Below are 11,946 nucleotides of genomic sequence, written 5' to 3' on the forward strand. Positions count from 1 at the left end.
TATAGCTCTTGGAGACTTAAAAACTTTTTCCAGTTTTTGTTTTCTTAAATAAACAAACATCTCTATTTAAATCTTCATAGATATTCTTAGGAAAACTCAGTGGATCTATTATGTCCAGTAGCTGGAGAATGGTCATTTGGGACTTTGCAGCCCCAGTTTTTCAATCACCTGAGATTCATTCACCTTCCTCGGGAATCTCACTAATCTGTTGTCATTACTATTCTCGTCTCAGATATTCCCCATATCATTCTAGGGTAAACACAGAACTGCTCTTTAATGTTCTGTGGCAAAGCTGAAATTGTTTAAACAGAACTTTATTAAAGATAGTAATACAAGAGAATTATCACAGAGAGAATCTTACAGGTGACTGGATATGGCTTCTCCACAACTCTCTGTTCTCAGAGGGTCTGTTCAGCCATGCTTCACATATTGGGATGTGTTGGCCAGTGTATTGAGATGAGGTGGAACCCCAGCTAAACTTAACACATAGTCTTGAAATGTCATTTTTAATTAAAGATTTGGATTAGAAGGTTCTAACAAAAGGTGATAAGCTATGCAAAATTAGCTTGAAGAATAAGGATGTAAATAATTTTATCATTGAAATGAAGAAAAATATGTGTCAATATAAAAATTCTATAATTTACATTTTAATAAAAGTATTTAGAAAACAAACTAAGGCATAATTCCAGGTATCTTGTTTTCGGGAGATGTGGTACACAGGACTTGGAGTATGAATGTATTTCTTATTCATCTATTAGAGCAGCTTGAATGAAGAGTACCTAATCTGCTCTCAAGATTGGCTAGGCATTTGATATTTCATTGTTTCTTTTATGTTTAAAAACTTAAATACTTTTCCCCCAGATTTGATTTTTGCCAAGCGTCAGAAGGAAAACGCCCATCTGAAAATCTTGGTCAGGTATTATTCGGGGAAAGAATTGAACCTTCACCATATAAGGTTTGTATTTAGTGTTATATAAAAATTATTTAGTTACAGGCTTTGGTTTGGTGGGCTTTTTGTTTTTTTTTTTTTTTTTTTAGAAAAGCTTGAAATAACTCAGCTTTCATAGCAAAGAATTCATTTCTCTTTTGCATCCAGGAATAATTTCTTGAAATCACAGTTTAAAAGGATCCTCTCCTTCTTATAATATGTCATTGATAAATCTGTCTTAATGAATATTCATACAACTAGTGTTATAAAATCGTAAGACGGTGGCCTAAAGGGCTGTGCTCAGACCCTCTGCCCTACTAAAGGACCTGAAACCCAGCCTCCACACGTGAAAAGTTGGCCCAGCGGCTCTGTGTCTCTTTCCCCCTCCTTTTGAGCAGTTATCTGTAGACTTTCTCTGTTAGCAAATATAACACTGCCTGGGCTCCCCCATTGGGTTTTTTGGAAGCTAACCTTTCTATTTTGATCATTGAAAGTATATTTGGAACATCTTTGATACATTTTTAGGATACCAGTTAAACCTAACTAAGAACAATATAAGGTATTCTTTTCAATATATGTACTTTGTCATCTTCCAGAATTATTTTAACTTTTAAGTCTATTATCTTTTCAGCCTATTATCCTTCCACATTGCACAGTCCCCTATTTTATATCTGCCCTCCTACTGTACAAAGATCAATGGTCTTTCTCTTTTAGAAAAATTAAAGTTTATGATAATGTATCACCATAAAAAAAGTTAAATGGTACAGAAGAATATAAAATGAAGTCTCTCCTCTCAGTTCCACTTCAGTTTCTTGTTAATCTTTCCTTAAAATTTTCATATACCGATAAGCTTATATAAGTAAATTACATCTACTTATTTATGTTTTAACATATTATTCTGCACTTTGCATTTTTCCTTTAGCTGTCTGTTACAGGCATTTGTCTGTATGAGAACTCTCATTCCAGTGGCTGTAACTTGACCCCAGGTTTTATTCCCCAGTCTAACAGCTGCCTCTCCTGGCTTCACATCCTTCTCTCATGGCTACACCCCATGTTTAGCCACCTTCCCTACTTTCCCACTAACCACCCCTATCTCCCTTGGCACTTTATTAACGTGGAGCATCTGTCCAGCAAATCCCCAAGCCTAGGTTCGTCCCATCAGCCCTCTTACTGCCTCTAGCACATGGGCCTACACTACAAAGCTCTGCTGGAAAAGACACATTGTACAAGCTTAATCCACTACAAGTTTATAGTCTTTAACCATAAATATATCTCTTCAAATAGTCTACACTGAAATTTTCTACCCTAAAAGTGCCAGTAATTTTAAAAGTTTTTCATGGACAATAGATCTGAAGGCCTAATGTGGTGAAGTCATTGGGAAGAAGGAACTCAAAGTGTATGGACATGAGTAGCACTGAGCAGGGCAAGCCTGTCAGTTGTGGAACATCTCCATGTTTTGATATTTTGGAAGATTACTTTGAAGTTACTGCTTTTTATAGCAATGGGTGATTCTCGGGCATACTTATTAAATTCTACAATCAGCTTTAATACTCCAGTGGTCTCTCAGCCCCATCTTTCTATTTACTTTTGCCTTGGACTTGAGAAATGATGGGCAGGAAGAACATCAGTAACTCTGTCAGTGAACTTGGACAGCAGAAATCCCTAGCAGTAAAGAGGGAAAGCCAGCAAAATATTCAAACCCATAGAGAGGTGTTATCCTTTTGCAGTAGATTTTAAAAGCAGACTACTTCCCTTAGTATGATGTCATTCAGGTACATTCTATTTATGTGTAAAGACGGTGCCTTGCTTATGCAGAGTTCTCTTCTTTTGGATGCAGTGCTTTTCAGATTTAATCCTTTGTCCTAAGAGTTGAGGTAAAATAGGACAGAAGGAATGCTTTAAAATGGAGAAAGATGTGCACCTAACACATCTTTCCCTGAGTCTCACAGAATTTTTTAGAATTAGGATTTGTGCTAAAACAAATTCTTTAAGACCTAAGCTTAAAGGGACAGAGCAAGGCACTTTTTAAGGCCAAGGCATAGGTAAACAGAAACATAGGGCTGAGAGATCAGATTTTTTTTCAAGCCAGCCATAAATGTATTGGCCAATATTTTTAATTTAACTGTTGATGCTTACATCCTTTATTTTCAAAGATTTTTATCTTGTTTTAGATCTGCAATAAAAACAGTGGTAACAACCAGCAACAAAATAAAACCCGATATACTTTGCCATCTTTTATCTGTGACTTCTGTTTAGGTCAAGAAAACAATAGTGCGAGACGTGTATTATATGTAGCTGGAGCCACATTTTGTAGAATTATGTAACCTCATCTCAGGTCTCACCACTCATATTCATTCACTTGGTTAGCACATTAGTTGAGTACTTTTCCTGTGCCAAGCATTATGGTGGGATACAGCAGTGAACAAGACAAAAATCTCTACTCTTGTGGATCTTCTATGTTGATGGAGAGAAGGAGACAAAATAATATATAGTGTGTTAAGTTGCTAATGAAAGAACTATTGAAAACAAATCTGGGGAGGGTGGCTGGGGAATTTATAATTTTAAATAGGCTTACTGAGAAGGTGAATTTGAAATTTTAAACTTAAAAATCTCCCTAAGGATGTAATACTTGAGTAAAAGACCTGAAGCAAGTAAAGCAGCCAGCCATGTGAATATCTGGGGGAGATATTCTAGGTGAAGAGAGCAGCAAATGCCAAAATCCCGAGGTGTGCAGTTCGAGCGGGTGAGCAGGATAGAGAATGGTAGGAAATAAGGGCAAAGAAGTAATGGGACCACATCCTAGAGTGACTCAGGCCACTGTAAAGACTTCGGCCTTTACATCTGCGCAAGATGGTTAATATTTTGGAGGGTTTTGAGTAGGCTTAGATTTTACCAGGATCATTGACTGCCATACTGAGAATGGACCATGGGAGTGCAAAGAGAGAAGCCAGGAGACCAGTTAGGAGGCTTTTTGTAGTCATCAGATATGATCCGATGTTGGCTTAGACCATGGGGGTAGAGAGGAGGGGCTTGTGAAATTTTCAGGATCTCCAAATCTGGCTATATTTTAAAGGGAGCCAAAAATATGCTGAGGGATGTGGTGTAGAGTGTGGAGTTTCTGTTTTCTTAAGTGGGAAGGTCTGTGGGAAGAGCAGGCTTGGGGGAATGGGGGAGAGTCGGTTTTGGGCATGGTAATTATGTGGTATCTATTAGGCATCCAAGCAGAGATACTGAGTAAACAGTTAATATATGTGGAGTTTGGAGGAGGGCTTCAGCTAGAGATATGCAGTATATATTTGAGAACTATCAGTGTATAGATGGTATTTAAAGCCATGGAATTGAAGAGATCCCCAAGGGAGAGAGGTATAGATAAGACAAGAATTCCAAGGTCTGAGAGGGCGCTCGGTATTGTAGGTCAGGAGAATGAGGAGGATCTAGCAAAGGAGACTGAGAAGGAGCCAGTAGTGAGAAAGAAAGATTATAAGAGAATGTGGTTCCTGGAGCCAAGACAAGAAAGTGTTTCTGGGAGGAGGGACTAGCTACTCTGTCACCGACAGGTTAGGTAAGGTGAGGACAGAGGATTGAGCTTGGGTTTAGCCTTCAGTGTGGAGGTCATTGAGAAGGCAGCTGTGGGCCAGGCGCGGTGGCTCACACCTGCAATCCTAGCACTTTGGGAGGACGAAACAGGAGCATCACTTGAGCTCAGGAGTTTGAGACCAGCCTGAGCAAGAGCAAGACCCCGTCTCTACAAAAAATAGAAAAAGAAAATTAGCTGGGTGTGGTGGTACACACCTGTAGTCCCAGCTACTCGGGAGGCTGAGGCAAGAGGATCGTTTGAGCCCAGGAGTGTGAGGCAGTAATGTGGCAGTCACCAAGAATCAGGATTGAACAGGAGCTAGTAGTTTCAAGGGATGGGACCCAGTGACCTGGGGTTGGTAGATGACAGCAACAAGGACTAGGGGACAGGGTAGTCTGATCACATGAGAGTCAACGCTGGAAGTTTCAGGATGAGGGAGAAGAATCTGCCATGGTGAGGGCCTGTGAAAGAAAACAACCACCACTGGGGACAAATGCAGAGAGGCAGCATCCCTCAGGGAGAGCCAGCTTTCCAGGTTTCTGTTAGAACAGGTTTCAGAGAACATACCAAGAAGAGGTTGAAGATGGGGTATTCTGCTGGTGACATGAGTTCCAAGGAGTTGGGGAGGAGTGTGTATGCATCTTGGGATTCGATTGTGGGAAAGGGAGGATGACATGGAAATCCTGGACTTCTGGTGGTAACTAACATTCAGAAGAGTAAGGTGCAAATTGGGATTAGTCCTGATGGTGTTGAGGCAGCAAAGGCTGCATAGGTGAGAGGTCTTGCCAGGAAAGCGCAACCTTACAGGTTTCCCTAAGATGTGAAGGGCTTTGATGTAGTTTTCTACCATTTGCTAAAAGCTAGCGGTGGGATACATAACAGTAACGGTCATTTAGTGAATACCTGTTTTTGTCAGTCAACATGCTAGGCATTTTGCACATACATTACTGCATTTAATCTACCAGCCCTGCGAGACAGATATTATTAAACCCATTTTACACATAGTTAATTGAAGCTAAGGTCAGCTTAAGCAGCTTTCCCTGGTCTCACAAGATGGAGCTGATTTATACCCAGGTCTTACTGTAGGTTGATGAAAGTATTTGATTTAATGACTTCCACAGAATTATTCTGAAGAGAAAGTTAAATCCTCACTGAAATAATTCAAGAAAATTTATAACAGTACATTTTCCTGAATAAAAAAATAGAACAATGATAGGCTTGCATAAGAAGGATTTAGTCTCCTTGGGGGCCAAGAATATTTTAAAATCCTTAACAAAACATACACAAAATACTTTTTTTTTTTTTTTTTTGACACAGACTCACTGTGTTGCCCTGGCTACACAGGGTGCCGTGGCGTCAGCTTAGCTCACAGCAACCTCAAACTCCTGGGCTGAAGCGATCCTACTGCCTCAGCCTCCCGAGTAGCTGGGACTACAGGCACGCGCCACCATGCCCGGCTAATTTTTTCTATATATTTTTAGTTGTCCGATTAATTTCTTTCTATTTTTAGTAGAGATGGGATCTCGCTCTTGCTCAGGCTGGTTTCGAACTCCTGAGCTCAAACAATCCGCCCACCTCGGCCTCCCAGAGAGCTAGGATTACAGGCGTGAGGCACCGCACCCGGCCCACAAAATACTTTTAAATCCATAACCAAACATAGTTTAAAATATTATAAAATTCCCAACTAAACATATTATAGAGAGAGGCAGTAGAGTATTTAAGAGCATTTTCTCTAAAGCTCAACTCAACTTGGCTTAAATCCTGGCTCTGCCATGTCTTAATTGCGTGACTTTTTGTGCTTCAGTTTTCTAATCTGTAAAATACGGGTAAGAATACCTACCTCATAGGGCTGTTGGGAGGATTATATGAGGCTTGCTACATATAAAAAGATCACAGAAAATAGCACTAAATAAGCATTAACTATTATTATTATTATTAAATGTCACCTTTAGTCTTCCTATTTCCTTCACGCACAAATTGACTCACCTAAACCCAATGAGCATTGGATAAGGTATAAGATTTGCCGTTTTAGTGTAACGAATTATGTCTCTCTGCTTAATTCATTTTAAGTTTGTCACCTATGCTTCTGATTCCTTAGTGTGCATACTTTTTCCATTTTCCACTTTTTAAAAATGAATCTTTAGGGTTCATATAAGGTTCAAAATACTAAATAATGGTGCAAATATTGCTGTACTGACAGAAGTAGCAATGTGGCCAAAATTAAACTGTTGGCTGACAGGTGGCAGCAGTGGGCTACACTTAAACATTCACTTGTCAGCTGATGTACAGAAACTGGTTTAGGGAAGTTAATAAGTAATATACAAAAAAGTATAGTGCTTAGAAGGGAAACATCCAATTTTTTTAGCACCTGTAATAAAGTTTGAATTTATTAAAACATATCTAATTGTGACTGTCATTGTTTTTATGCACATGGAATAAGTCCTAGACTTTAAAATTGGAGGAATCCTTAATTTTTAACTCAGTTTTTTAAAATTACCGACTGTTGTTTTGACTTTATTATTAAATAAGATCCTGAAAATTGAGAATCTTTTCAAACATGAGTAAAAAGTTAATGTTTACCCTGATTTTGGACATCCAAATTTGAGTTTTTCTTTTATCATCATATTCTGTCTTATTCACTGCTGAATCTCCATCACCTGGCATTTAAGAGGGGCACTTAGTAATGTCTGTTGAATATTTGAACATAAAAATTTGCTTATTGCCAGAAAGCCATCAACTCCCAGAGTTTCTAAAACATGACCATGGGATATTAGCATGGAGAGACTGATGTTCCATTTTGTTCCACGTGTGGGTTGTGTTTTTTTCTCTTCTAGGGCTCATTTACATTTAAAAGGTGGGTAGATTGAAATTATCAAAAAGAAAAACTTATTAAAGGAAAAATTGATGACTTAGGTTTATAGAGAAATGATTGAAATTTAAATCTAAGCTATGAGGAATTTTAAAATACCAATATTAATTCTCTTAAGTAGTTTAATGAGACTAGTACTTTTACTCTATTTATGGTGTTGGTATGAAGGACCAGGATATTTTTTCATAATTTCTTTTCCACTTTCTTTTGATACAGTTTACATTTAATAAGGAGGAGACCTGTAAACTTGTTTGTACAAAAACATACCATACAGAGAAAGCTGAAGACAAACAAAAGTTGGAATTCTTGAAAAAAAGCATGTTGTTGAATTATCAACATCACTGGTAAGACATGGAGATTTTGGGCTTTATCCTTTTCAAGATAAAACCTCTGTTTCATTGACTATATAAATTATTCGATTGACTGTATAAAATATAGCAAATTAATTTATTTCTTTTTTGGTTACAAAAGGAAATAGCATGAAGTAGTAACTTTTACTTGCCAGAGGATTATTAATTAAAGTTGGCAACATCATTTGAAATATGTTTTAACTGTGTTTACATTACTGTGATATCTGGTACTTCTTTTAGTACAAAGACCTGGCATATAGAGTACTTCTTTTATTCACATACAAGCATACCTTGGAGATATTGCAGATTCAGTTCCAGACCCCCACAGTAAAGCGAGTCACACAAATTTTTTGGTTTCCCGGTATACAAAAGTTACGGTTACACTATACTGTAGTCCATTAAATGTGCAATAGGATTATATCTTTAAAAAATGTATATACCTTAATTAAAAAATACATTATTGCTAAAAAACGCTGACACAGAGACACTAATTAAAAAATACATTATTGCTAAAAAACGCTGACACAGAGACACTAATTAAAAAATACATTATTGCTAAAAAACGCTGACACAGACACAAAATGAGCACATCCTGTTGGAAAAATGGTGCTGATAGACTTGCTCAATGCAGGGTTGCCATTAGCCTTCCATTTGTAAAAAACAGTATCTGTGAAACGCAATGAAGTAGAGCATAACAAAATGAGGTATAGTTAACAGTAGCATGTTTATGCTTTGGGGAAAGGACCTTGATCAGTCTTCCAGCGAAATACTGTTATTTTACACTTGTGAGCCATGAAAAAAATCACAGGAAAACAAAATTTGACTTTTCTTTGATGTTTGATAAATAACATCTACTTCAAATAAAGCAGTTTTTATGTAACCTTTTTTTTGCAAACATAATGTAACATTAACAAGTTCTGCACCAGTTTGTATCAAAATCAAAAAACATTTAAAACTATTTTGTTCTTGTTTCTGAAGTATTATGTACTTATTATATTATATTCAAGCATAGAATATTTTAGAAGTCTCCCCAAATCCAGCCTTTGAAGTATAACTATTCTAAGTAATTTTGCTTGCAAATGCCTATATTCTGTGTGGGGTCATAGTTCACATATGTTTTTGCCTCTTCTAGAAAGTGTAAGATGCTGGAGGTGGTAAATGGGAAGACCATCCATGTGCCTTCATGTGTTTCCTTTTGGATGTTCATTCTATCAGTATATCAAATTGAACTGTTTGCCCACCCCCAGTGAGGTTAAGAGCCATGGATCTCAGCTCAGAACTGACCAGGTTCTGTGGCCTCCTGCTGCCCCCCGCCCCTTAGTTCAAATCTTCATGACATTTTATTTATAAAAGTATAATTACCTAGTTATCAAATTACTTAAAATTTTTTAGTATCATAGAACCACTGGACTGTAGCTTATTGGACAGAAAGGGGTCTTGAAGATACTTCAGGCTAGTGAGTCCCAATTGTAGATCCCACCAAGTGAGCAAAGGGGAATGATGTGCTATTTTCAAAAATTCAGAATTCTGGCTGAATGTGGTAGCTTACACCTGTAATCCCAGCATTTAGGGAAACCAAAAATAGAGGGTCGTTTGAGACCAGCCTGGGCAATATAGCAAGATCCTATCTCTAAAAAAAAAAATCAGAATCCTAATGAATAGTATAAATTTACTCTTGTTAAAGACTACACAGAATGACTTAAATGCCAAGTTTCATTGCTTTTGGCTGCAATTTTCTGAGTATATTATGGCAACATGGATTATTTTATTCTGATCAGAAACTTTGGGAATGAATTTATTGGGAAAATGAGTTATTAGTAAACGAAACATTGGTGGGAGTGTTTCACATGGACTCCTTGGAGGGTAGAGGGAAATAATGGAAAGGAGTTACCCTTGTTTTTTTTTTTTTTTGGTATAAATTTATGAGGTACAAGTATAACTTTGTTACATGGATATGTTGCATTTTGATGAAGTCAAGGCTTTTAGGGTATCCATCACTGGAATATCATACATTGTATCTATTAAGTAATTCCTCTGAACAAAGTTCTTCATGGTAAAAGGTTGGGACTAGTTATTCAGCCTTTATCCTTGTGAGTCCTCTGTCAGATTGGAAATACAATTTTTAAATTCTTTGGTGTTAGAAATTCAAATAAATACTACTCCTAACTTAGGAAGGCAGTAATTGAAAATCATGCTTTAAATTTTCTTAAATGTATTTAAAAGGATTTGTTGGGTTTTTTTTAATGCTTTCTAAAGCTACCAGAAAAAGGCTACTTTGTGAATGTAAATCATTATAAAACAAAACATTTAGGATATTGCTTTTAAAAAACCTAAATTGCCCCTTCATTCCTCATTTTGGTACTAGCACCATAATTTTTATGTAGTACTTTCTCTGAATGATAGCCTAAAGATACTATATATTGCCAGTATATATTCATTAATTGAACTTCATTCTCTATCTAAAAAATTAAAGCAATTATCTGATTCTGTAGGCCTCTAGAAAATCTGAATTATTTATTTTATATTGCATTGTCTTTATGCTTCTAATATTTTATAGTCTTTTCATTGGAACGACTAGCCTGCTGGTTATAATAATAAGTGGCTTAACAGTATAGGTGATTCTAAAACTTCGTACATTGGGTACTATTAAACAGCATTTAAATGTGACGAGGCATGTTTTATTGGCTCATTAATGCACACCTTGGGTGAATATAGAATCATAGTTTTACTTCCTAAGGCATACATTAATTAACAAATAAAACATGCCCTGGAGTGTTGTCTTATGACTGTAATATAGCTAGTATATTTTGAGAAATTTTTTTATTTGTATCCTGCAGTGTGCTCTGGGCATAGGGGACCACATACTTGGACTTTAATGTAGTTATACAATGCCACAGAACTTTTTTGGTTTTATCTTTTTAAAAAAAAAACGATTTTTTCCACTGTAGAACTTGAAAGATTTGGCTCTCTAGCTTTATAGCAGTATTTCCTTTAGAAATAACGTGGATTTACAGTTTTTACAGAATTTTTGTACTATAATTTGTAGTTTTTTGCTTGGCCCTGTATTTGAATATTTTCCTGTATCTTGCAATTATATCCATTTCCTTTTTATTGAATTACCTGGATAATAAGAGACATTTGTTTCTATATTCTTCAATAAACTGTGAGGAGCTAGGTATATTGCTTTGTACCTGTTTAGAGCTTTGAGTGTTCTGCTATAAGTAAATTATACTGAAGTGTCTAGATAATGTTGTTAAATTAGTAGTTGCAATAATTTAATTTATAAAACTCCCTTTTCCAACATACTTTTATAGTTTTTAAAAAGCTATACAGTTTTGTTGTTGTTTAAGGCTAATCAAGTGAAGCAGTGGGAGTGGAGAAGGAACAAAGAAATCTGTATTGGTTGTGATCAATTGGTTGTAAACACCACTGCACTTGGACCAGCCTGTAAAGTGTTTTCCTCACTACAGTGGATCAGATACTAGCATAATATCATTACTTATGAAATGCCACATTTCATTAAATTCTTTGTGGTTTTTGGAATCTTAAGGCATTTATACATGTAAATTTTACAAAATGATGACACTGATTTGGGCAGTAATTCTTAGACATGTTTGGTGGATTTTCTTCTAACTTGGCTTTTATTTCTGTGCATAGGATTGTGGATAATATGCCTGTAACATGGTGTTACGATGTTGAAGATAGTCAGAGGTTTTGTAATCCTGGATTTCCTATTGGTTGTTACATTACAGATAAAGGCCATGCAAAAGATGCTTGTGTTATTAATGTAAGTTCATGATAAACTCTATGTTGCTTTTTGAAATGGCTTTTTGGTAGAATTCAGTCTTTTACATGGACAAAAATTGTTACATTTATTGAATGAGTACAGGTCAGGTGTTCTGAATACAACTAACTACTTGGATCTTAAATTTAAGCCAGATTAATAATGTTTAAATCAAACTATAGAATTGAAATAATTCAGATTCAGTTCAACATTTACTGAGAGTGTCTGCTGTATGTTAAGTGCTGTGCTAAGGGTTAGGACTTTGTTTTAACTCTCTAAGTTAGATTTAGGCCTGGTACCCATGACTTGTACCTGTAATCCTAGCAATCTGGGAGGCAGAGGCAGGAGAATTGCTTGAGCTCAGGAGTTCAAGACCAGCCTGAACAAGAGCAAGACCTCATCTCTACTAAAAATAGAAAGAAATTAATTGGACAACTA

General features: G+C 36.4%; 1 protein-coding gene across 1 annotated transcript in view; it reads left to right on the forward strand.

The window, feature by feature from the left end:
* The window catches only part of TM9SF2 (transmembrane 9 superfamily member 2), a 60,875-nt gene that overhangs the window by 15,911 nt on the left and 33,018 nt on the right, over positions 1-11,946 (forward strand). The window contains exons 3-5 of the mRNA XM_012644447.1: positions 862-955; positions 7,591-7,718; positions 11,382-11,511. Coding sequence (XP_012499901.1) covers positions 862-955; positions 7,591-7,718; positions 11,382-11,511 — 352 coding nt within the window. The remainder of the gene's footprint in view (positions 1-861; positions 956-7,590; positions 7,719-11,381; positions 11,512-11,946) is intronic.

This window comes from Propithecus coquereli, unplaced genomic scaffold (genome assembly GCF_000956105.1).
Source record: "Propithecus coquereli isolate 6110/MARCELLA unplaced genomic scaffold, Pcoq_1.0 Scaffold212, whole genome shotgun sequence".
Lineage (NCBI taxonomy): Eukaryota > Metazoa > Chordata > Mammalia > Primates > Indriidae > Propithecus > Propithecus coquereli.